General features: G+C 39.7%; 6 protein-coding genes and 1 long non-coding RNA gene across 16 annotated transcripts; 4 read left to right on the forward strand and 3 right to left on the reverse strand.

Annotated features, from left to right (window-relative positions):
• The first annotated feature begins 1,467 nt into the window (after positions 1-1,467).
• Positions 1,468-8,317, forward strand: LOC117140130. Of its 2 annotated transcripts, none has more exons than XR_004459401.1 (3): positions 1,468-1,639; positions 4,404-4,442; positions 6,559-8,317. It is a non-coding gene; the product is annotated as an uncharacterized LOC117140130 (long non-coding RNA). The 2 variants fall into 2 exon arrangements; XR_004459400.1 differs by having other exon boundaries at positions 1,468-1,609; positions 6,559-8,316.
• Positions 4,425-5,150, reverse strand: LOC117140128. Its single transcript, XM_033302892.1, has 4 exons — positions 5,088-5,150; positions 4,883-5,038; positions 4,698-4,814; positions 4,425-4,600 (listed from the first exon to the last, which is right to left on the reverse strand). Exons 1-4 carry the CDS (start codon positions 5,148-5,150, stop codon positions 4,439-4,441), a joined length of 498 nt encoding a protein of 165 aa, XP_033158783.1. The 3' UTR covers positions 4,425-4,438.
• A 296-nt stretch (positions 8,318-8,613) lies between the features above and the next one.
• LOC117140129 lies at positions 8,614-9,010 on the forward strand. The gene is made up of 2 exons (XM_033302893.1): positions 8,614-8,717; positions 8,778-9,010. The coding sequence occupies exons 1-2, from the start codon at positions 8,687-8,689 to the stop codon at positions 8,864-8,866; spliced, it is 120 nt and encodes a 39-aa protein (XP_033158784.1). The 5' UTR covers positions 8,614-8,686; the 3' UTR covers positions 8,867-9,010.
• Positions 9,011-17,806: 8,796 nt separating this feature from the next.
• On the reverse strand, positions 17,807-19,035 carry LOC117141452 (vacuolar protein sorting-associated protein 26C). The gene is made up of 3 exons (XM_033304905.1): positions 18,959-19,035; positions 18,135-18,903; positions 17,807-18,070 (listed from the first exon to the last, which is right to left on the reverse strand). Exons 1-3 carry the CDS (start codon positions 19,016-19,018, stop codon positions 17,949-17,951), a joined length of 951 nt encoding a protein of 316 aa, XP_033160796.1. The 5' UTR covers positions 19,019-19,035; the 3' UTR covers positions 17,807-17,948.
• A 60-nt stretch (positions 19,036-19,095) lies between these two features.
• On the forward strand, positions 19,096-19,712 carry LOC117138963 (coiled-coil-helix-coiled-coil-helix domain-containing protein 7). Its single transcript, XM_033301006.1, has 3 exons — positions 19,096-19,225; positions 19,279-19,377; positions 19,434-19,712. The coding sequence occupies exons 1-3, from the start codon at positions 19,181-19,183 to the stop codon at positions 19,545-19,547; spliced, it is 258 nt and encodes an 85-aa protein (XP_033156897.1). The 5' UTR covers positions 19,096-19,180; the 3' UTR covers positions 19,548-19,712.
• Positions 19,677-20,672, reverse strand: LOC117138962 (distal membrane-arm assembly complex protein 2). Its single transcript, XM_033301004.1, has one exon. The coding sequence runs from the start codon at positions 20,614-20,616 to the stop codon at positions 19,762-19,764; it is 855 nt and encodes a 284-aa protein (XP_033156895.1). The 5' UTR covers positions 20,617-20,672; the 3' UTR covers positions 19,677-19,761.
• Positions 20,673-20,753: 81 nt separating this feature from the next.
• Positions 20,754-26,345, forward strand: LOC117138960 (serine/threonine-protein kinase PITSLRE). 9 transcript variants are annotated; one of them, XM_033301001.1, is made up of 4 exons: positions 20,982-21,077; positions 21,137-21,333; positions 23,299-25,558; positions 25,679-26,345. In XM_033301001.1, the coding sequence occupies exons 2-4, from the start codon at positions 21,269-21,271 to the stop codon at positions 26,210-26,212; spliced, it is 2,859 nt and encodes a 952-aa protein (XP_033156892.1). In that variant the 5' UTR covers positions 20,982-21,077; positions 21,137-21,268; the 3' UTR covers positions 26,213-26,345. The 9 variants fall into 9 exon arrangements, 3 of the variants coding, with proteins under 3 accessions (XP_033156892.1, XP_033156891.1, XP_033156893.1); XM_033301002.1 differs by adding an exon at positions 22,116-22,482 and having other exon boundaries at positions 21,006-21,333; XR_004459341.1 differs by lacking the exon at positions 25,679-26,345 and adding an exon at positions 22,116-22,489 and having other exon boundaries at positions 20,964-21,333; positions 22,612-23,392.
• The last annotated feature ends 4 nt before the right edge of the window (positions 26,346-26,349 follow it).

Genomic DNA, 26,349 nt, shown 5'->3' on the forward strand with positions numbered 1-26,349 from the left:
GATAAAAGATACCTACTGAATGAATATAAAAAGGGGGGACATTTTCAAACCCCAATTTGCGTGTCATTTTTATTTCAATAAAACATAAATATTTTAATTGTTTCACTAGCTAAACATGGTTTGCATAATTTTCTACTTCGATCAAAAAACATGCTTTTTGCCTGACCAAAATAAAAGCACATAAAACATGTCGTGCCGCAATAAATTGTTTATGAGCCAAAAACGAGATTCTCTTTCTCTTGGTTATGCAAATATTTTTAACGACACTTTGATTAGGTAAATCACTCGTATTTTATTTGGTTTTTTTACCGATATGGTGTGAATTTTATGAAAACGCACTTTAAATCGTATTTCTCCTTTTAGAGATTCTCTAAATTAGACCAAAATCGATTTTAAATGAACTGTCAACTAAATGAAAAGCTTCTTGGCTTTGGCTGATTGATGTTATTCACAAATCTCTGTCTTCGTAAATAAGTTGCAAATTAAATTCCAAATTTATTAAACACATATTGATGTTGACAAAACATTTAGAAATTATATAAATGAGACTAAAGCAACAAGGTATTTCATTTTAATTAGGACAGTGTCATCTTTCTATGCTTTGTGTTCCAATAGGAGCATTCATTGAAATCCCATTTAAATAATAGTTAATTAATAATATATTAACACATCCCTACTAAGCTTACACAATAAAAACGTGGAAAATTATACCGATTCCATATTTTAAGCTGATTTAACTTTTTGCGAAAACATGTAAGCTACCAAAATAAAACTTAAACTTTTTCCGACCCAATAAAGAGACAATTTGCAAAATGTACAAACTAAATTAATACTTTATGAAGTCGTTGCCATCAGGCATTAACTCAAACTTCAGGGGGCGTTGGGCATTAAGCTCCAATCACGCTGCCATCCTTAGCCCGACTTTCGAGTGGTAAAGGGAGTGAAAGTACTATTAATACATAAAGAAAGCATTTCTCAGCCATAAGCGCCGAAAGGCCATCGTCACGGCCATCCTCATCTCCATCGCCACGGCCATTGCTTTGGCTATAGCCATGGCTAGATAGCTATAGCCGTGGCTATCTGGCGGATCGGAACGGGGCGAAAGGCACGCGGCGCATTAAGCAAACGACCGCGGCGAGCGTTTTTGTTGTCGGCCAGCTGCAGAAGCGCAATAATAAAATTTTGCCGCAGCTGGAGTGCGAGGGCGGGAAATTGGCTTTAAGATGAGCGGTGGAAAGCGGACGCCAGCACCAACAACCGAAGCGGGGTGGTGAGCAAAGGGGAGGAGGTGGGAAAATCTCCAACGCAGTTGCCATAAGAGAGTGGAAAGCCGGTCGGGCTAATCAGCTGTGCGCACGCTAAGTAAGTTTATTAGACTATTATTTTGAATTGGGTTTCTTCTCGCATTTTTTGGGCCATTGTCTGTTTGCTGGTCCACTGCATCTGGCTGTAAGCTGAGCTTCATTCTAAGGCCACCATTGTTCGGCTGCAGCAGTGAACGGGAAAATTGCACTTTGGAGAAACTAAAGCTCGGCGAAATTAGAGCAAAAGATATAAATCTTCAATAAAAGCCATCCTTTGAAAAATATCTACTTGAGCACCATTGGTGGTAAATAAATTAATATAAAAACTCGGTTTGGTGAGACAATATTATATAGTATACCATAATTTTTAGATAATTAAGCTAAGCTTAATTTAAATTAAAAAAAAAATAAAATAAAACATTAGTATTTAATTTAATTAATTTGTCAACTAATACAATAACCAAGAACACCTTTAAAACATACCAACATTAGTATTAAAACATAACTTGCTTTAATACGGATATCAAATTTACAACTTTCGTACATATGTACTAAAGATAAAGACATAAATGACGAATTTCCCTGCACAAAATTACCAGTGTTGACAAACAACGCAAAAAATTCTGAAGAACACGAACCATAAAATATCCGCGTATGGCGGATATGCCGGGTACGCTGAAAAATTTATTACATTTGTGACCTCTTTGTGGGACAATCCACAAGAATCCAGACCAACTGAAAAACAGAAAATCTGGGCGCCAATTACCAAAAAGACCATTGAACCTGAGAAATATATAAAAAATGACCCAAAATACTTTGCAATCTCGCACAATTGTGAACACATGTTTGGCCGGAAATGGTTTTGGATTTTTTTTAAAGAGGGTATAGCATTGTTTAGTTCTCCCTCTTCAACTAACGAACATTGGTAAAGAATTGCATAACAAGAAGCTATCAATTCAAAAGAAAATATATAGAACTATTCAATAGAAAGCGTTCAACGAATTCCAATTTCTGGGCCAATAAAAATCAAGTGGTTCTGTACCAGAGATGAGGCTTTAGTGCGATACCCTATAGAACAATATATTATTAATTTGTTACAAATTTCAATATATATGTTTGAGCTGCTCAACACAAACTTGTAATTAGTGTACCTAATGGATATACACATTCTGTATTGTATAGGTATACAAAACAATTGCCCAACTCTGTAAAGAAGAGGGGACATGGAATCCGGTTAACCCATTGAATGCGTTTGTCAACCAAGGCCGTTAAAGGAAATAAACACGAACACTTTCGCCCATATATGGTAGAGAGCCACTTGTCAGTTCTAATTGACAATAGAGACTGAAACAGGTCGCCAGGGAAATGGAGGGAAATAGCGGGAAAGTGGGCGAAAGCGGGAAAGTGACCAAGTGGTTGGGGCCTTTCAGAAATCTTTGCCGGGGGCACGAGGACAAGTCGACCCTTGTTGAAACTCAATCAAACGCCCACGTATCCGTTGAAAAGTTCAAACAATGAAGTTCCTGCCACTTTCGAGAAACGAAAGTGCTGCTGATTCTGATACTAAGGCCAACGCTGATGCTGATGACGATGCGAATGCTAAAGCTTCTGCCTGGCCCCAGTTAAATAGACAATTTTGCACACAAATCCATTTAATCTGGAGATAAATAACATTTAGGTCCGGGCTCAACAGCCAGTGCGTGCTGAATGTGAGACCCTATATCAGCACTAAGAAAGTTTATATATACATAAGTTTTTGGAAATACATTAAAGTTGATTTCAGTAAGGCTTCTATTATTTTAGTAATTTTTATTCTGAAAAAATTATGTAAATTTTTACAAAAGCCAGAGATAAACACATAAATATGAATATATTTATATATTTAAATAGTTGCTTATAAACGAAAACTTTTTCTAAAGAGCCTTTAAAAATATTACCGATTAAATAATGAAATACATTTTTTACTCAACCTTTGTAGTTCAATAATAATATATATGAGTTCGAACGTTATTAGTAAGAAATTACATACAAAAATTTCTTTTAGTGCACACGAAAAGCCCAAAAGGTCCTTTTGGGGGGCACTTAACGCACCCGGAAAATTCTTACGCAGCAACCTAATGATTCCCCCACAGTTTCTGCGGTCCGCCCACAAATGGTTGCCCAGGACCTTCGGCTCCGTTGCGCTTCCGTTTCCCTTCCTTCCGCATCCGCATCCGCATCCACAGCCATGTCCGCATCCGCATTCGAATCCGCTCGCATCGATTTGTGAGGCGGCAATAAAATCCACTGTGATTAGGTTAAAACTGTTGACTTTCAAACAGGGCCCTCTGTGTGTTCGGTCTGCTGATGTTTTGCCTTTCCATCGAGGGCGAATCAAAGTGGTTAACCCCCCTTGGAAGCCCCTTGAATGACTGGGTAAATCGAAAGAGATAAAAATACCCAAATAGCATTCGGCACCAGCATCAACCGAAATGTGATTGTGTCGCGTTCCCCCTTCGTTCTTCGATTCCTGGCACCAGCCCCGCTGTGTGACACTCATTTATTTAATGGTTTTAACTTCCAATTTTCCAATTGTCAGGCATGCAGTCTGGTGGCCATTAACCAGGACCAAAAGGGGCAAAAATAGGAACCACAGTGGAAAGTGCTTTTGAATAGAGAGCGAATAGTTAGATCAGGCGAAGGGCGAAGTTTGAGTACCCTTTTAGAGTAAGTAGGTAAAATAATAATATTATGAATCATACAAATCTTTATTCCGGTTGCTTGTTTAGTAAAAAGGTTATCCTACATACATTGAAAATTATGTAACAGGTTAAAGAAACAGTTTCCGTCCCTATAAAGTATATATATTTGCTTGTGTCCGCCCGTCTGTCCGTCTGTTTGTCCGTATAACGCCTCGATATCAGTAACTATAAAAGCTATGGAGCTAGGATTAAGTATCTGATAATAGCATGTTGGCTTCTTTGCAATATGACACTTTTAGAAAGATGATTTTAAATATCCACCACCCTTTCACAATTAGGTTTAGATACCATACATTCTTTATTAAGCTCGTCTTTGGAATGAAGATACATTATTTGCATTACAATTATATATTTATAGTGTCTGGTCATCGCTGTTTTGATCGCCTTGTCTTATCAAGTAAGTGTCCAATACAATTTGGTTATAGCTCTATTAATCTCGTAGGCTAACCAGTGTATTTCAATCATATAATTTCCCTCTGGGAAGGGCAGTATTTTGGTGATCTTATTATTTATGCTATGATATGGCATCTTATCCAGCACAATATCATGCTGAAATGAATATAATTTGAATATTTAATTAATACACTATGCGTATACCTACGTTAAAAGGACATGTGTGGTTCATGTTGGAATACTCTTTGAAACAATTATAAAAAAAAAGAGCGACCGGATTGGAATTCGGCGATTTAAGGAATTTACACGCATCCAAAGTCGCATTGTAGAGAAAAGGCTTATATCCAGTCAATCGTTTATAGAGACCAAAGCGTATCTGAGTTAAAGAATAAAAACTTATTATATTCGCTTTAAATATAATTAGACATATTTTAAGCAGTATACCTTGACTTTGTATATGGGTATCTTTAGGAGGTTAACTTTAATCGAAACATATTTGTAAGATCGGTTTACAGATTTCAGATAACAATATTCAATTAAAGCAAAGTTCTTATCCAGAGACTCGCACTGAACGTTTGTAAATTCCACTAGGGAATAAACCTAAAAGTAGTTTTTTTTAAATATTTTTTTAGTATTAACAATTTGTTACCTCTGTGAAATAATATGTAGAGATCATCAGAAAGGCAATGAACAAATTCAGCTTTATTTCCATTATAAATTTTTGGCGTGTGTATTAAACTGGCTAATAAACTTGTACAACACTTTATCTACAAACATATACAAACAGCAATTATAATTATAATGCAGATATACAAAGCACAAAAGTAAAAAATTACGTCTGATACGTGAACGTTGAGTTCAAACTATTCACTTTTGTGATGCGCTTCATTTAGTATAGTTTAATGACTATTATAATTATTTAATGAAACAAAAGGTTGCTTCCGAATCAAATCCTTTTGTACAGCACTTTATTAAATACATATATTAAAATTTAGAGCAGTGGTTCAGCACAAATTTTATTCTTCACTATGACAGTCAATAAAGTTTATAGCGAAATAGACTCATTACTGATTTTCGGCAATTACGGACCTATTCGGCATCAAGCAACAAAACGACAGTGGAACAACACACTCGCTGATGGTTTTAAAATATCGATGAATCCATTAAAAACCTTTTACATTAGCTCAGTTTGAACCCATCAATTAAAAAAGATAAGACTTATCAAGAGAATTACCTATTATTCAATACGTATATTATCTAATTATATATATTTATATATGTATATAAAACATCCGATCACAATTGATAAACTTAATAAACAGGTTATTATATTAAAAAATCACCACAAAACAAAGACAATAGGTCTATGCTCTATAGAGCATGCATATTCTTGATCAGGATTACTAGCCGATAGTATCGGGCAACGTTTGTCCGTTTGTCCGTCCGTATGAACGTAGAGATATCGGGAACTACAAAAGCTTTAAATTTGATATTAAGCAAAGACATTCGAGAGAAAAGATTCAGTTTGTTTCAGAACGCTACCACACCCACTTCCAACGCCCACAAACAAGCCGAAAGTATCACGACGAGATTTTTCATTTAATTTTTTAATGCCAATTCTAATCGATATGCCATAAAAATTTTGTGTTTTTCCCTGAGTAAAGGGCATCTAATAGTCGTTTCCTTCTTGTTCTTATGTCTTGATTATACAGTTAACCATTAAATAATAATCTTCCAAACCGATTATTCTTTAATGTTAAAGAACTGACTTTTCAAATTACCTTTATACTTGTGTATTTACATACCGGTTCAATTAAATTCAATTCAAATTAATTCAACGAATAAAAATAGCAACTTTTGGGTTGTAACCGGTGGAATCTTAATAGATTTCCCACAACATAAATATTTACTTAATAGTTAACACCGATCATTAAAAGTCATTATGCAAACCAAAACTACTCAATTTAATTTCGATTTGGATTAGCCCCAAACATATGCAACACAATTTCCACACAATTGTTCTGCATCAGTTAACTATTTAAATACCATTTAACCGTAGTTAAACGAGCACTGCTTTAATTATCCAAATATCAAACTGTCTACTTCTGATTTCATTCCAGCACATCCATCAATAGCAAAATCCTCTCTAAGCCAAATTCTAATATGTAAATTCAATGCGATTGAATGGGAGTTACACAAGTGTTGAGATTCGCAAAATTAACAAATCAAAACCGGTAAAATATTCGTTATACCTTCGAAATGCTTCACACGTCAGTGAATAATGTGCTGATGCTGCACTTGATTTGTGCCACTGGAAAAGGAGGGAAAATCAGAAATGGAAAAATGCCCTTAAAAGCTAATGAGTTTCAAATAAATATAATAAATGTATGCACGTGTGCAAGGATATAAAATGCAAAATCAGTAGGACAGGATAGACCAAAAAATCCAAAAACAAATGAACAAAATGGCACACTAAAGTTTACAAATGCAAATAAGATACTAAGCAAAGTCAGCAGCTACAAATATGTCATAAGGCCAGGGAAAGAGACAGCCACATGCGACAGACAGAGATGGAAGCGGAAGCAGATAGACAGATGCAAATGAAAGGAAAGAGACGGGTAGACGGCTAGTGAAAGGGAGAGCACGAGCTGACAAACGAAAACATTTATGAGCGCTTCGTCCGTCTGTTGTTGACTTTTACAAAAGAATTGTAGAATATTTTTTAGCTATATGTGGGTATGCAAAATATTCCACGACATTCAAATGCACCGAAAAAAACGAACTCTCGAAACAAAAAAAGACGTTTTAAACAATTTTAATGACTATTAAACTAACCTTAAGTTTGCAATCTTGCACTTAATACTTAACTTTAAAACAGCTAAATATTATATGTTTGATCTTCAAGGACATAAACTTTTGCTATGAAAACGATTATTATGAAAATCTAGGATACGAAGAAGTCCTCCTTTTTTCCTGTGCACGTGTTTGGCACACGCATACACATGTAGCTACAAGCTGTAGCTCAAACACAGGAAATGTAATTTGCATAAGAATAACACACAGACATGGGGTAGGGAAATTGGGGAAATTGGGGAAAACAGGAGGCGAATCGGGGCGAAAACCATGTGAATGTGGCTGCCAAGATATAGAGGGGCATATGGCACACATATTGAAGTGTAGTCTATATGGGATGCGAGGGGCGGAGCCTGAAGTGTCCTTTAACGAGATTTGCATCTCATCATAATAATGTAAATGACGAAGAGGGCCAACAGAGGAAAATGTATGGGGTAAGCAACATTTTGGCCTGGCCGCAGCACAAGTTTGGCCAAAAGGGTTTTCTATTTAAGGCGGGATTACATACATTACATATCGCAATGAGGCCCATTCACTTTGGCTCAACGGAGACGAAGCGATTCAATTAGCCTAACCACTTTGGACTTCAATTGGAATTTGGCCCCGGCAGCAACAGTTGAAGTTGCACAATTAAAGTCGGGTAATCCTGGATAAAACCCAATGTATTTGGCTCATGTGCCACAGGCAGAACACAGGCAGGAATTTTGATTGCCTCATAGTAAAGTACATAGAAATGTTCTACTCGCTTCATGGTATTGAATGAAAGTGATGTTTTTGAAATAAATGTCTTGTTTGTTTGCTTTCAATCCGATTTGAAACATTTTTCATTGTGTAGGAAAGTCAAGCTCTCAAAAACAGACGTCTTGTGGTCATTAAGAGAATTGGCAAAAATAAATCGATTACAGCAGCTGAGTTTTAAGTGGAACATTTTAAAAGTGGATTTAAAATATCTGGAATTGATGGCACTTTCTCCCTCTTAAGTAAACTTAATTTATTTTATTTTTAGAATGTGCAATCTCGCTGATTTACATGAAAATTTTGTTTCAATAGCCCAACTAACTCTAATATGTATATCTATTGTTATGCTAATCGTTTGCTAAGTTGCACTGTAATAACACTTGAAATAATTATATCTTTAATTAATTAAATGAAAAATTATAAGCTAAATATTGTGAATATTGTTGAATTCCACTCTAGTTTTGAATAATCAATTCTTGTTCAAATGAATTATTCGGATTACTGTAACGCATATACTAAATTTGGTGATGAAATCACCTCTATTTGCATGGAAATGAGATATAAATAAGAAAACGAATTGCTGTTGCAAACTTAAAAGACTACTCAGGTCATAAAAATATTTAGTTTATTTGGAGAATTCAAAAAGTTAGCACCGGTATGAGAGTCTTCGGAACTATTTTTCTGTTGGGTAATCAGCTTCTTTCATATAAATAATCCAATTATATACATTAATTTTATTTGTTAACAGCAATTTTAGCCCTAGATGTGTGCAATGCAGTAAAATGTGTTTTAACGTGTCATACATCAGCTGGCGACTACGAAGTCATTGAGATATAAGTTGTGTGCGATCTTTAAAACTATAAATTCGCTTTAAATGAATGTTGGATAATTCTGCAATAAAATATATATTGGATTTAAAATCATTATTCATACCTGTGGAAACAGATGAATAATTTACGCTATTATTATTGGTAGTATTGATATGCAATGAGTTTTTCTTATTACGTCTGTCTCTTCTATCCAATCGAAATCTCTAGTCTGACTACCAACCGCAATAAATTACAGAAATCAAATCTTATTGCTCTTCATCTCTTTATGACATTTTCTTGTGCACATTGCTTTTCGGTCGACAAAATCGAAACCAAGTAGCTGTAGCTTGTTACAATGTCAAGTTGATTTTTCCGATGATTCTTCAAGTAGTTCCTTATTGATGACCATCAGTCGGGAATAGCTGGGCATCGAGGAAATCCCTCCCACAGAAATTCCTCGAACAAGTTTTCAGCATTCCCATCTCGCCTTGGTTGCCAATCATTTACTCACTTTCGATACCATTCGAGCTTAAGATTAATCCGGCATTTGTTTCGAGATATTCGCTTGAAAGTATCACCTTATTGATGACCCAGTTTTCCGGGAGGGGAGCTGTTGCGAAAACCCTTTAGTTTGGCCCGTCACCTACGGCATAGCAATTTATTCCTCAACACTCCCCCTTCGACGGCAGGGCAAAGTTTTGTTTCTCGGTTTATGGGCAATGGCTTCCAGGACTCCGGCACTCCGGCCACGTCCAATATCCAACCATGCACGCAAAAGTTTGCCAAAAACTTCTCTCGAGTCTAACAAATTCAATTTGTCAGGCCTGGCGCGCCTCGGAGTGCGGCTAATCCATTTACAATTTCAAAGTAAACAAACAAAATGTATCTGCAGCTCGAGCTGCTCGGCATCCGAAGCTCGGCATAAGCTCGTCGAGACATTTAGCCCCGGCTTGAGTTTGAATTTCGTTGGTATTTCCAATGAAAATGCAGCGGAAACTTGACTGCCAACAGCCAGCCGACTCACTTGGTAGTTTATGCAGTTTTCCCTGCCTACTTTTCACACACTCGAACCAAAATACTTCAAATGTTCTCGAAAACAAAAACTGGGAAAGACTGGGAACATCAACAGTGAGTATTGCCCAATTATTTTGGCAAACAAGGTACATTTTACGCAAATTCAAGTGTTTCTTTTCAAAGTTCTCAAAGCTAAAAAAACTTTTGTTGAAATAATTGCATTTTCTACCAGTCTCTTTGGCCTGAATAAAATGCATCATAGTCATAGCTAAACGGAGTTTATATAATTAAGTTAACTATTTCATAAATATATACCAAGTTAAGGCTTAGTTTAAATTCCGAAATAATAGATATAATATATTTATTGATTAGGTTAAGCTAGTTGGTTAGTTGCTTGCATGTAACTCTAATCTACCATACCATTTTTCTCAGTGCAGGTGAAAGCAACGACACGGTACTTGAGTGAAATAAAAAGCCCCATTCTTCTTACACTTTTCGCCTTTGCCCAAATAAACAGCCAGCTGGTGGGAGGCGTTGGCGAAAGTTTATTTGGCTTTAAAGCAGCAGTTGCTATCCTTTAATATTCTGCTCCTGAATTGGCCCAAACAAAAGGAAAACTGTGTGGCAAACTAAAGCTGTGCGTTCCTGGTGCGAAATACTTATTCAGTGGGCGTGCCAGAGCCGACATCCCATATTTTAGTTGGAATTGGTTTTTAAGGCTTAAGTTCTTAAGTCCTCAAAATCACATTTAAGCCTTGATTTATGAGTTGTGAAGAGGGAATTTGTGAATACTGAACGTTGAGTATATATTGCTGGATTTAGCTAATAGTTAAAATTATTAATTCTTTGCTATCGGGCACTTAAAATTGCCATTTAAATTGCTCACAATTGGGGCATTCGAAAAACGCTTACACGCCCGGGGTTCACGCCTGGATTTGTGTGCCAAGATTATTTGAATTTAATTAACTGCTTACAATTTAATTGCTTTTTCTGGCTTCATAAGTGCCTAGCTTTTCTCATACATTTAGAGCAGCAAAATTGTCAATTAAATATCACGCATACGCCCTGAGTGTTTACTTATTTCAAATGTTAACGATATTATATATTCAATATGCAATTACTTATTTCTTAATTAAGACTAAAATTACTCCAAACTTGAGAGCAACAAATCGGTCAATTAAATATCGCGCATACGAAAAGTGAGCACGATTTCCTCTTAACCTGAATTTAATTAAAAATGTCCCAGCATTTAATGACTTCCGTATGCCACTTGCGGTATTTATTTAAATAACAGCCTTCAATAGCTCATAGTTAAAGTGGGTGGTTGAAGTGAGGCCCCTTTGTAAATTGTTCAACTATATAACGCGCATACGCCCCGTGGACAAGTTTCCTTTTCGATTGCCGCGAATTAACCTGAAAATTCAATTCGACGGCTTGGCATCCAGGCAAGAAATCTATATATAGCTATGTACTAATGTACATATATATACGTATGTATGTATATATATGCGCCTCTGTGTTTTTCCCTGTATTTTCGTGTAATGCCAACGGCGGCAATTTCTTGTACAACAATTTGTAAGTCTGCTGCGCTCAGCACTCACGTAATGAGCATAAACTAAAGGCACAAAAAGGCCAACACCCACACACTCACAGCAGGGCCCACTAACACCGAGTTGGCTAAGAGAATATCGCGCTGCCGTGCACATAATTGGTGCAAAAAGTTGGAAAATTATCACGGAAGCAAAGCCGAAACACGTACATACATCACCGTCGGCGGACGCGAGATGGCATAATGTGAGAGGGCACTTCCTCCGATCCTGCACTTCCCAAAAACCAGGACTATGCTTCTAACAATACCAATAACTGGGAAATTAAATGCCACTAAGACATCCGTTGCCAGTTAATCATTTTTGGATGCAACTAAAAAGAAAGGAACTGTATGTATCTAGAAATGGTGATTAATATGCGCCATTATTGCGCTATTGTTTAGGTATTTAAAGAAGTATTAAGAAATAAATTTAAGCTTGCTACAAACATTTTTATTTCCTGCCCACTCTATATTATTTTCATTCTTATTCTTATTTATATATTATATATAGTATGAGTATATATTATTACATTGCAGCTTTAAACGTTTTGCTCAGTGTTTTCCCCTCACATTTTCTCGTTTTTAGGCCATTTTAAGGCGGAACACCTTGTGACCCGGGATGAGCCTTAAATATCCATCGCCGGGAGCTGGGTGCCGGGTGCCGGGAACCGGGTTCACTTGGCCTTTGGGCGGCCAACGGCCAAAATTTATTGAAGAAAAGGCGACTGAACTAATCCCCGACCCTAATTACTCATAGAGCCCGTGGGTTACAAACCTTGTCCAGCAATTACATCCGTGCAAAGTCCTATCCGCCGGAACGGAAAGGCGGAAAATGTTTCACTCTATGTTAAACTGAAGAGTTTCCGCTTTTCGGTTTTTTGGGCAAGCAATTAGCCCGGGCATAGTGATTAAAAAGTGGAAAAGCTTAAGTCAAGTTGATTACATGACGATTGCAATCTACAAATGTGTGTTGTATTTACTGAGTATGGAAAATGATTAAAAGTGCCTGAGTATGAGATTACTTACACTAATAGTAAGTAAGTAAGTTAAATAGAGTAAGTAATTAGGTTCTTAATATAAAAATCCTTTGATAAATCCTGGAATAGATTTCAATGTCATGCATGTGGTATATTAAATTCCCTTTTCTAGTTATTTATCTTAGTTATTTTTAACTAAATTACCCTTATTCAATTGCGATCTCTCTCTCTCTCGACACATTAATTTACCTAGAACTGTGGCAAAAAGTAATAAATTTCACCCCTTTTCTCGCAGCAGGCAAAAAAGTTCATTTGGTTTGCCCCAAAGACATGTTGATTCACATTTAATTTAGTGTAAAAAGGAACTTCTTTTGCATTATTATTCATGTTTACCAACTAATAAAAAGCAAAACGTTTCACTTCACGCCGAAACTGGGGAAGACTTTGAGCCCCATGGCGACTAAGAATTACACTGGCCAGCAAGAGTGCTATAAAGTGAGCATGGTGTGTGTGTGTGTGCGCTGGCCATTAAAAAGTTTTCCTTTACCTCGACCGCCATTCCTCCGCTTTTCCGCTCTCCAGCTGCTTCTGTTACTTACTGGGTGGATAGTTGGATACTGCTCCCGATTCCGATTCAAATCCTGGTGGTGCTGCCATTGGCACCTGTGTGTTGCCAGTTGCCAGTTGCCGGTGCAACTGAAAATACGTTTGCATATGAATTTTTCAAAATGTTTTTTCCGCTGACCTCGTTTACGGGTCAGAGCAGCTATGAAAAGTTTGCCCTGCAAACTAAATTGCCGTTTGCAAGCGGCGGAGGGAAGACGCGGTAGCCGGCTTTGAGTTTTCCTTTCTTTCTCCTCGTTTTTTTTATATTTTTAACATTTTTTCTTTTAGGGCAGTACTGCTCTGAACCCACTTCTTGTTTTCTTGTTTTTTTTTTCCTTTTGCACAGGCGGTGCAGAATATTGAAATGCGATTACAGGGGTGCCCTGGTGGCTCGTGGATTCATGTTCATTAAACATGCATAAACTCACACTAGCGCACACCCACTCACACAAGCACAGTGACACGGACACGGAGAAAGTGAGACGGAAATGGTTGGGGGATAGAGATAGCGAAAAGCTGTACGCTTGGAAAAATGACTGAGGAGTGTTTTTAATCCCTATTTAATTAGGGTTGACCAGAGGGAAAAGTTTCAAAATAAAAGTGTTAAGTAAGATGAAACTTAATATCAATACTGTGGCATCAGTTTTTAGTTGTAGTAATCTTTTATTGCCAGTAAAAACTTTTATAAATTACCTCTTTTTTAGGATTTAATACTCAGAACAACAAATTAGTTAAAGTGTAGGGAATGACAGAGCTCGTAGGCAGAACTCTTAGAAACTAAAGCATTTCCAGAGCAGATGTCCCCAGGCACAAGTAAACAGTTTAAATTTTCAAAGCAATGTGCTAATTTAAAATCAATTACCCGACGTGACGACGACACTTTCGCCAAAAAATACAAGAACAAGGCCCAAAAATCCCCCGCCAGAATCCTCAAGTGCTGGCAGTGAAATTACAAACAATAGGCGAGCAAATAGCAATTGGAAATGCGTACAAGTCAGCAATGTTTGGCAACAGTTGGTGTGAAAAGTTTGTGCCTGTCGAAAGTGAATTTACTTACGACAGAAAGTTGCAGCCAATACCAATACCAATGCGAATGGGAAAACATCAAAGCCCCCAGGCAACGGCATCTTTTCTATTGGCAACCAATTTCCACACACCGCGGAAAATTATTTCGCAGCATTGAATTGATATTTAATACAAGAATATATGGAACTATTTACACATTATTTTTCTCTCTGCAAAGAAGACGCTTGAACAAGAAAGAAAGTTTAGCTTCAAGATACGCGACTCAAAGATACCCGGTACTTTACGAACCTCGCAGTACCTGTTACGTTCCTTTCAGCAAGTGCATCATACCCATTTATTCTACGAGTAACGGGTGTAAATATATAGGCTTGGGGAAAAACTTTTCCTAGTGCTACATTTGGCGACACAGCAAACTGCCGAACTGAAGCCATCTGCCTGTGGTTGGGTGGGTTTAGTGGCTTCAGATGGTTTCGGGTGGCTCCTGGCTGGTTTCCCACCAAGTTGAGGTGGACTTAGTGTCATGTCTTCTTGCCTCCACGAGTTCAGGCACACATATGTACGTTTCCCCGAAGGCTGAGGAAAATTGAGACTGGAGGAGAGCAACAGTTTTTCGTGCACTGAAAAAAAACTGAAAAAAATGTGTGGGAAGGGGAAAGCTGTTTGTGTTTTTGTAAAATTGAATGAAATGGTAATTGGGTTGAAATTCATACAGGAACTACTCAAAATGTCTTGCAATTTAAGTAGACAGCGTAAAAAATGTGAAGTCCATATATCTAAACGTTGTAAGAAAAAAGGCCAGCGCATTGACAAAATCAAATGGGCATTTTCTTATGCTCCAAAAGCAACGAAATCAGCTGGAAGAGCATTATTATAATGTCAAACATAAAATTATACACCCTTTCGTAAACTATTTTTGCTCCATTGATTTTCCTCGGAGTGTTTTCACATCCGCTTTCACAGCATACACAGCATACGTATAAGTGTATATGCGATTCAACAGGCCCACATTTTCCCGGACACTTTCCATTCCTTTTCTTTTTATTCGACTTAAATAAATACATTCAAGTGGATATAGCGGAGGGTGTCAGTGCCACGTTCTTTATGGTAAAAAGTTCGGGCCGTCAAAGAAAAGTCGAGTGGAGTCGGCCGGGTTGGGCAAATATATGTGTTTGTTCAGACACACTCGCACAGAAGTAGGTATATATATAATTTAGTGAACTTGAAACTTGCCTCCTGTTCGTCCTGCGGCATACATACACACTCTTATATTTGTATATCGGATGTCAAGGAGCTGGCCCCTTCAATAAAAGCAGATAGAGGAGGGAAGTAAGGTGGGGAGCTGAGGGGAGTTTCATGCTAAGTAATTTATATCGACGCGTACAGTGGTTGCCGAAAATCTGAAGGCCGAGGGATTCTTGCTCCATTTAGTTTATTTAATTAAAATAAATTGCTTCGTCCTTGCACTTAATGAAATTCTCTCCAATCAATTAGGTCCGCAACTATTACTCATAAATTAAGAAAGTGCCCGCACACCAATACGTTCAAAAAGTTGTGCACTTAATAAGATTTTAATTTAATGTTTTCCGGAAGGAAAATCACAATTATGGCAAAATATTCAAGCTGCAAAGTGCCTTAATCAAATTGAAAATATTTTGGTTATTCTTTTAATAAAAATGTATTTTGCCTATAACAGTATTAAAATATTAAGCCCTTTGCTTTTACAGCAACTTTTAAAGAGACAAAGCAAATTTATTGTACAATATTTTCGCTTGAATTAATAAAAAATCTTATGAAATGCCACAGTGGTCGTGTGTTCATGTGGCAAGAACACACGTAAAAAAAATGTATTATGTGTGTATGACGCAGCATGGCCAAGGAAGGCAGAATCGGCTTATTAAAGATTTAAAAAATATTCCATGCAACGCATCGGGGAGCAGGAAATTGATATGCACTTACCGGCAACACGAAAGTCAGAGGAAAAAGTAAAAGGATATCAGGATATGAGAATGAAGCTGGAAGAAAGGCGATTCTGGGGAGAAAGCAGCTGGGCAGCTGTAAAGTATGCTAAGAATCTTACTGGAAAAAAGGGAACAACATAACTAGTTAGTAATACTGCAAAAATATGTAATATGCACAATAATTGTAATGTGGTATTAATATCTCTTAGTAATGTCATTATTTAATATATAGTTATAATAAAATTAAAAATATTAAAGCCAGCAAATCTTTTTAAAAGTGTCGTGTTCTATATAAGGGAATAAATCATGTAATTAATAAAATGGTCAATTAATGTAAGATCTTAAGCCCCAATTAAATATTTAATGCAATTGTAAGAAGGTGTAAAAAAAAAGGATCGAGTAGAATGTGAAGACTATATTGACCGACCGGAAAGATAGTTCCGTTCCTCATTTTATCTTTTCCATTGCTTTTTTGTTTAGCCAGCTGCGTGTAAATTGAAAGATAATAACGAAGGCGGAACAGGATACGGAAACCAGGTGAGCGGAGCGGCAAAAATGAAGCGCAGCAGAAAGATGTACCAGAATGCCAAAGGAAATCAATTCCCCCTCCTCGCATCAATCACACATGGAGTCTGATTGAAAGCAAATCGCAGGTAAACAATGGATATAATGATGATGGGGAGAGCGTAATCGATATCCTTGTTCGCTACTCCTTCGAGCATTTGATTAAAATTTGTCGAGTTACCCAGTGCCGGCCGAATCAATCAATTTCAAAGACAACAAAATTAACGTTCGACATTTAATATATTTCACTTGAGCTCTCTGACGTCTTTAATTATATTAATATAAACAAGAAAGGAAATATCTTTGGTAACTTGTGTACACTGAATAGGAACATTTTTAGATCATAAAACAACGAAACTATGGTTTCATATGGAATATTTTCACTTCATTTTTCGACCTTCGATTTAAATTCGAAATTTTATATTGTCAAAAAAATGGTTTACAGCGAGAGTTCATTTCCAGTTATTCCTATGTCAGATATATTAGTTATTGGCCCGATTTGAACCGTTCTCACTTATATACTACCCTCAATTAAAATAAGACTTTTCGAAAATTGTGATGCAGACAGACTTAAAATTAAGTTACTTGTTTGCGTAAAAACTATATGGACACCACTGTTGATATTGGTTAATAATATAAACATATACTATAGGGAATGTGAATGAAACCAATATAGCCACTGCTAGCGTATTTTATTTATTTCCAAATGCAGTTGATGTTGCAGTTGCCTTCCGAAGTTGTTTTGTAATTATAATATTTTAAAAAATATATGTTTAAAACCTATTTTTCTGAATTCAAACATGTTAGGTTAAAGGTTTAGGATCTAACAATTTTTATCATGGATACAACAAGTGTATGTGTTCGGTGGATTTCGCACTTACCGACAAATTTAATGTTTGTACACTTTCGTTTCACGACCACAGCACCGCCGAATTTTTGAACGAGTACCTCAAATCAAAAAAGCCATTTCACTTTATGACACTTATCAAACGCTTCACGCAACATAAAGCAGCCGGACACTAAATAATTCTCGTTCAGAGTGCAAAATAAATCGCATGCGAAATAAACTAGTCTAAACTGCAATTCACCTGGAATCGCAGAAGCATCCTGGCAGCTGGCCAACTATCAGCTGATTCTGAGGGCGGGATATTTGAGTGAAGAGTCCATAAGTATATTCATTTATTATATTGTTGTAAATGTATTCTTTTCTTTACTAAACAAATCAAATACATAAGTTATTTTCAGGAAGATTCTTATGCCCAATCAATTTATAATTACTACATTTTTTAGATAAATGTATTTTGTTCTTATTACACTTTCGAGTTTGTTGAACTTTTATGTTCATAAAATAGCTGCCATATGGGAAAGTTTATTTATTCAGCGTCCTGCGGTAGTTCCTTTGCTGGGCAGAGGACCCGCCGAACGTTTCAGGACTATTTTGAAGTTCTCGCTAACCGTGTAGTCCTCTTTAAATACAACAATCAGATTAAGTTCAAACTCTGAAAGGAAGAAATATAATAAATATTGCCACGCGTAATAATAAATAACCAATACAATCCTCACCGATTTTGAAGTTCTTGGTGAGCAAAGTGGGGCAGGTGAACAATCTGGGCAGGACCATATGGATGGGTAGTTCTAGCTTCGGCAGCACATTGCCATCGGCTATTTGAATGGTCTGGATTTCGGTGGCATCCTTGGAGTAGCCCTCGTCGCAACCGCAGGTTTCCACACGAACCAATTGCATCTCAATGGACTTAATGGCCGCCTCCGTGTGTTGCACCGTAATGCTGCCAGTAATCGGAGTTGTTACGCAGAATTCACTTCGGTCCAAACGCCCTGTGATGAGGAATCTGGGCATGGACAGTCTCTCCTTGGCGCTGGCATTCTTCTGCAGTGAGTCCGGACTCAAGCTGAAAGGAACCACCTTCTTTGAATCCTCTCTTAGAGGCACCGGTTTGTATTGCACGCAGAACTGCTGGATTTTGGTCAACGCTTTGCCCAGGAAATTCCTTTTCACAGTGCAAGTGAGTTGGTAGTTCACGTTGATGAAAACTCCGTGGTATGTTTCATAAAGAATTCGCGGTTCCTTTTTGCACACCAAAGGCAGTTCAAAATGGAACTCCGAACGGCCGGCGCTCAGTTTTCCGGGCGCAGATAACTCCAGGCTATTCTGCAGCAGATTAATGGGTTTCACCGAGTTATAGAAAGCATCGAAAAGCCCAACGGTCTTAGCACTAAGTTGCAGATTAACGATTCCCTCCAGATACAATATAATTCCTTCGTGTTTTGTCTCCTGGGCGCACTGAAACTGCACGCAGCCCAATAGCATGTCCTAGGGAATAGATGTTTTGGTAAACTAAGACCTTAAGTAATCGTTAATTACTTACATTTTCATGGTAAACCTTATTCTCTCTCTTTAATTTTATATCGAAGAGCAGTGAACTCATTTTAATCAGCAAATGAAAACAAATATAACAGCTGATGTATCCTACGGCGATCTGGCATCCCTGGCACCAGCTGTCCAGCAAGTGGGCAGTCCCAAAATCGAGGAAACGAAAACAATCTCGTTTTTATATAAGTTTAATTTAAGCATTTTCATTCAATAACAAATGCCTCGCAATCAAAACGCAGAGCGGGATAATCCCTGCCTAAAGGTTTGTTAGCCATAAGAAAGTTTATAAATAATTAATTCTATCTTTTCAAATAGGAACAAGAGCTGTCATTCAAATGCCTCAACCAAAACAACTTTGATCGCGACAAGTGCGAAATATATTTTGCCAATTATAACAATTGCAAGGAGTTCTGGGTGGGTTTTTCAATTAAAGTGATTGTTTTATGAACTACATTTTAATATTCCTACAGAACAAAGTCAAAATCGAAAGGAGAGCAAAGGGAATAGCTCCTTATTTACCGCCCTTGGAAGAACGCGATGGGATTAAAGCAGAATATATGAAAGGAAAACCCCAACAAAGTTGATTTGTGTATCTTCCTATTTAATACTTTTGTGTATATAAATAACATATAGATCAGGCACCAAAGCTTGCACAACATTAGACCTCCTTGTTGTCTAAAAGGCTCTATCAAATCTGATATTTACAACAACCCTTTTACATGAAGATCTAGATATTTTGTTATTAATAACATTTGTATTTAACTAAACTTAAAAATCGCAAAGTTCACTTATTTAGCCTTAGCTGTGAATAGCGTCGGCGCCAACAATTTTTAAAGCGGGCATGGACTCCTCCAACATGACCGTGGCCAATTCCAATTCTAGAGTCTCCTTCGGATCATTCAGGATCAGTAATTTAAGCTTAGGAAAACGATACAGACACGCCAAGCCATTGGTGGTGATTTGGGTGCCCGAGAGGTCGAGCACTTCCAGGTTAGGGAAGCCACCTCCCGAAATCCTATCCAGGCACCAGTCATCAAAGCTTTCCACGTTGTGAAAGGACAGGAACTTAAGGGAGTCCAGGCAGCGCAGGTTCTCCAGCCCCTCGTAGTAGAGTTCCATGTTATCACACCTCAAGGCCTCCACTTTATAGCGAGGATCGAACTTATTGGGCAGGTTAAACTCGCCATCCTTGGAGGCCCGGCGCCAGTGGGTATCGTTGATGAACTTGACGGCCCCGCCGCGGTACAGTATGAAATGCGCCGCAGCCAGTTCGGCGCCCAAAATCTTGTGCCTTTCCGGGACAAACTGCTGCATGTGCCGCTCAATACGCTCCTCCCGGTTCTCCCACCACTGTCGTATGCTCCGCGGACTTAGATCGATGGGCTTCTGCATCATCACGATGAAGTCTGAGGTTTGCTCCGCATTGGAGAACAGCTTCAGCTTGCTGTTCCAATCCTCCGGCCGGTCGCCAATCGGAGTGCGCCACTTAAGTTTCTGCTTATCCGCTGCCAATTCCGAGCGGATCCTCTTCACCGTCGCACTGACCTCCGCCTCCTCCTCGCCCGGCTGCGCCTGATTTGTGGGCACAGTGGATGCCGATCTCAGGCCGCATCGTCTTAAGGAGGGAAGTCCACGCGACACGCGCTGCAACATCCTTCGAGTGTGATATCAATTTATAAATTTAGTGGGTAAGTGTATTAGAGATGAGCATGTTATGTGAACTGCGGCGTGACTCACGACGCGATCTAAACTCTAGGATAGTGGCTTAATAAATTACCTGATTACTCTAACTGCGTTAGGTTTATATGTAAAATTAAAAAGCGAATACATAAAAATAAAATATTTAAGCCAATATTTAATCACAAAAATTACGATTTAACAGTCAGATCTGTAGACATTTTCACAAATTGCTTGATATATTTAAATTGTGCCTGACTCACGAGATGCGCGCATGGAATCTCAGCAGCTGATGCATCAGCTGCTAGCACCGAATTTCTCGCCGAGTTGGCAGCACGAACCCGATGCGACGCCATCTTGCTTTAGCACGCTGAATTTCACATTTCCACCACAAGAAAAAAGAAGAGACAAAAGAAACGCAGACGACCTTTGCTGAAGTGCGTGAGATACCACCGAAAAAACGAGCTAAATCACTTAAATGCTGATTAACCGCCAGCCAAACGATTGAAAACAACGGCAGCCAGGCGAACGCCGCATAAACCTGCCGACAATTACGTGAACCAACGCAAGGGCACCCGTGCAATTGGCATTTTAATTGGCGACTTTAGCTGCGAACGGCGCGCCGAAAATGGTCAATTCGTCTGGCAGCGAGGATGGCCAGCTGCGGAGCCCCAACGATGTGCACTATCACAGGTGTGTATTATCCCTGGGGTCCTGGGAAAACTCAGATATTCGGTGTTCTCAAAATGCGATTCATGGAAAATTGTTGCTGCATACATACATAAAGAGGCGTACACATATACACACGGGTGCTGGTGGCGCGGCGAGAATTCCGCTAGAACTCTAGCCAGATTTCCTGTGGCATCCCGCCGTTGACATATCTCGCCCATTCATACAGCTGTGTTCATGATAATAGTGGTGTTTAAAATAGGGGCTTAAAATTGGTTACGGGTATTTTAAAAGAATACCCTAAACATTTTTTTATCAATAATTGGATCTACAAAGGTCGATTGTGTAAAAAGTTTATGTTTGAAACTAATAATATTGAATTTTCCTTACTTTACATCTACCATTAATGGTTAGTATATTAATTTAGAAAATTACTAGTCATGTTTATGCATTGACTTCATTGGCGAATCCAACTATTATTTTGAACACACGTGTACGAATAACTGTTGCATGTGTGTATGCAGAGAGTGGACAATTTTCCACCAACCATCTTTATAAGTTGACTATAATGAATAGTACATGCTAATTCTTTAATCTCGATACGAAATTTGCGTTTGTACAAAGAACATTCGCCCCCAATATATACATGTATATCACCCCAACATCCCTTTCGCGCTTGTTTGCTCTCCTTGAAAATGATAACCAAAATACCAAATCAAAAGAAAACAAAACCAATTTATGACGATTTAAAACTTATTGCTTTTATTGAACCGTTTAATTGACTTGAATTTTTTCGTTGCAAATAGGCCAAAAAGTGTGTACTTGTCCCAAGACCGAGGCGCGCGATGGCCAACAACAAACCTAATAATAATCGTAATAAAAGTAAAAATAAAAACCAACCAAAAAAAAAAAAACAAAAATGCTAAATAAAAACGAACGAAAAAGTGCAAGCTAGATGCAAAATTCGAGTTTAAAACTGTGCACCTGCAGTGTCAACGGCAGACGGGACCGAATCTTCTCAAGCCAACCTACATTAATCTCGCTTGACCCGCCGCTGTCAAGTTAATTGTGTTCCGAGAACCGAATACAGAAAACCTGAGATTCGCAATAGAGATCCGATAAGCTCCGAACCGATGGATCGATCAATTCGATCCCTCTCATGTGCTGCTGGCGGTAAATTGTAATACTCTGTAATAATCTCAATTGAATGAAACACACACAATATTGTACTTATACTACTTTGCTAATGCCTCTTTCCAAGTCCTGTCTCAATGTCTTTCGTGTCTCTCTGTCTCTCAAAAGATAACTACTCCCATTCCCAGCAGGTTGCGCAGTCAGTCGTGTAAGTGTTTGCATTTTACAGCCCTTGGAAGCTTTGGAGCTCCGAGCTCCATGGAATAGTTACGGGATCCGGGATCAGGTAAGTACTCCATTTGATAGCACTCAATGGTGGGTCGATTTTTAGTTTTGTGTTTGTATATATTCCTATTTAAACAATTTATAAAAGACTAAGCTTAGAATAATATTACTAGATTCACAGACTTATGCGAACATTTGTTCCTAAACGACTCCGTGATTAGCTTCCAACCTTGTTTACTTGCCTTCAATCGACCCACCAAATTTCACCCGTTGATGCTCAAATATGGAACAAAAACGCCAATTATCTGAGCAACACCGAGTCGATTGCCTCAAATAAATCACTAATGATTCGCTTTTGTACTGCACCAAAGTTTATGTATCTAATCTCGAAAGAATTCCAGAGCTAGCGTGGACTCGAGCTTTTAAGGTCTCCAAGGGCTAGAGTAAAATGTAATCCAAACACCGACTGCAGCAAAACACGCAACCTGCAACGAGCAACATGCAACACGGTCAGAGCAGCGACTGTTCTACTGGGTCTTCGGCAGGCATCGGTCCAGAATCATCAGCAGATGGGACGGAAACCACTTAAAGCATGACACCATAATTTTGGACTTTCTCTCTTACTTTTAGCCGAGGCGAGGATGATGAGCACGAGGTCGACGCTGATGCTTTGTACATACAACCACCGCAGGCCAGCCGAGAATCAGGATCCGGTTCCCGGCGTGAGAAGAAGAAACATTCCCGTGAGCGTCGACGCCACAAGGAGCGCGAAGACGTGGGCGGTGCTGCACTAGGACTAGAACGGGATCATCGATATGACTATCGAAACCGGGAGGAGCACTACCACCACCACCATCGCGAACGGAGCAGCAACGCGGCTGCAGCTTATGCGAAACACCACCTAGGCCATGCCTATCATTACCCTCAGCCGCCTCAACAGCAGCAACAGCCTCTACCGCCGGCGCCCAGCTATGCTGCCCATCATTATCATCATCACCAGCATTTAAGTGGAGCTCGACCTGCTCCCCGCGATTACCATTCCCATCCATCGGGCTACCATTCGGGCAGTCGACACGGCGAGTACCCAATGGAGGAGCCAACGCGACGCAGCAGTAAATACGCGGAGAGCAAGGATGCTGAGAGCCTGGAACAGGATCTGCGATCGAGGTTGCTAAAAAAGCGGCATAACTACGTTAAGGATTATGAAACGGAGGAGAACTATGAGCATCGGATCGAGAGGAGTGATCGCCGGGAGGGAGGACGCAAAGAGCGGGAGCGGACTGGGAGAAGTACCCACAAGCAAAACCGTCACGACCGAGTCATTGAGCTGCTGGACAGTCCTGAGCAGGAGCACCACCATCAGCACCAGCACAAATCGCATCGCAGCAAGTGGCGCGAAGAGGTTGAGGTCAGCAGACGAAAGGTGCCCGAGGACTTGGAGCTGTTGGCTCGCAGGGAAAAACTTCTTGCCGCTGAACGGGAAAGCCGCCAGCGAAAACAGACGGCTCGTGAGGAACTGGAGGCTCGGCGGGAGTTGCTCCGCGAGCGAAACGAGCACAGTGATGCACTTAGTCCAACAACAGTTGCTGCAAGTGTAACCGCAGGTCTGAACATTCATGTGAAGAGGAAGTCCAAGCCGGATGACTATGAGAAGGAAATCAAACTCAAGAAACGGCGGGAGGAGGATATCGAGGTTATCCGAGATGATGACGATGAGGAAAGCGAGGAGAGCGACTCAAACGAGGAGGTTCCTGAGCAGGACAGCGCAGGTAGCGCAACAGAATCTGGAAGTGAAGACAGCTATGCTAGCAAAAAGAAGAGCAAGATTAAATCCAAGTCTCAATTGGAAGACGACGACGAGGATTTACCCTTGCCCGACAGTCCACTTAGCGTGGGTGAGCTATACAAGTCGCCCAAGCAACGTCAGCGATCTCGCTCTGTGAGCTCCAAGAGCAGCTCCCAGTCCAGTCGAAGCACTCGGTCCAGATCCCGTTCTAGAAGTCAAAGCAGCCTGGAGGACGAAGTAGATCGGCAAGACGCGGGGGCAGCTGCCTCACCCAGCAGCAGCACGCGTAGCGAGGAACGCGGAATGACCCAAGAGCAGACGGAAGAGAAGTCCGAGGAGAAACTCAAAGAGAAACAAAAGTCTTTGGAGGAGCAAATTCCGTGCGATGACAAGGGCGTTCCCCTGCCCAACTATTACCCCGGTGTGCAGGGCTGCCGGTCTGTGGAGGAATTCCAGTGTCTAAACCGCATTGAAGAGGGAACCTATGGAGTGGTATACCGAGCCAAGGACAAAAGAACCAATGAGATTGTGGCTCTTAAACGTCTGAAAATGGAGAAGGAAAAGGAGGGATTTCCCATAACATCACTCAGGGAGATCAACACTCTTCTCAAGGGTCAGCACCCGAATATCGTGACCGTTCGCGAGATCGTGGTCGGATCCAACATGGATAAGATATTTATTGTGATGGACTATGTAGAACATGACCTGAAATCCCTGATGGAAACGATGAAGAATCGTAAGCAGAGCTTTTTCCCCGGAGAAGTGAAATGCCTGACGCAGCAGCTTCTGCGGGCGGTGGCCCACCTCCATGACAATTGGATATTGCATCGTGACCTGAAAACCTCCAATCTCCTCTTGTCCCACAAGGGAATTCTCAAGGTGGGTGATTTCGGATTGGCCAGGGAGTATGGATCGCCGATCAAGAAGTATACCTCACTTGTTGTCACTCTCTGGTATCGTGCACCCGAGCTGCTTCTCTGCTCGCCGGTTTACTCCACGCCCATAGACGTCTGGTCGGTGGGCTGCATTTTCGCCGAATTCTTGCAGATGCTGCCGCTCTTTCCGGGAAAATCTGAAATCGATGAGCTTAACAGGATCTTTAAGGTAAGCTATGGTTGACCATTAATGTTTAGGTATTAAAAGCAGCTTGTTGATTGATTGTTAGTGTTAACTTTGAAATTCATTTTCCGAGAATGCTCATTGACTTTTGATTTATTGTTGTAGGAATTGGGCACTCCGAACGAGAAGATCTGGCCCGGATACACCGAGCTCCCCGCCGTGAAGAACATGTTGTCGCAGAACTCTCAGTTCACCGAGTATCCCGTCTCGCAACTGCGCAAGCACTTCCAGGAGAAGACCTCTGAAATGGGTTTGTCGCTGCTGCAGGGTCTGCTCACGTACGATCCGAAACAAAGACTGAGCGCTGACGCGGCACTGAAGCACGGCTTCTTCAAGGAGCTGCCATTGCCCATCGATCCCTCCATGTTTCCCACCTGGCCGGCCAAGAGCGAGTTGGGAGCCCGCAAGGCGCAAGCCTCGTCCCCCAAACCGCCGTCCGGTGGCTCGCAGTTCAAGCAGCTAGGCCGCGACGAGCCCATCATCGTGGGACCGGGAAACAAGCTCTCATCTGGGATTATCACTGGCAACAAGAAGAGCCACGGAGCTGGTGGATCGTCGGCTAGCACGGGATTTGTCCTGAACGCTGGACTAACGCAACGCCAGTTGGCCATGGGACCGGGATTCAGTCTGAAGTTCTGATTCTGTGTGTTTTTAGCCCATTACGATTACGATTAATTGTTATGTATAGTTAGCGATGTAAGAGAAAAATTTCGTTTAATTGTATGTGTATAAATATTGTTCCATATATAATTTAAAAAGCCATACAAAACAATTGC

This window comes from Drosophila mauritiana, chromosome 3L (genome assembly GCF_004382145.1).
Source record: "Drosophila mauritiana strain mau12 chromosome 3L, ASM438214v1, whole genome shotgun sequence".
Classification (NCBI taxonomy): Eukaryota; Metazoa; Arthropoda; class Insecta; order Diptera; family Drosophilidae; genus Drosophila; species Drosophila mauritiana.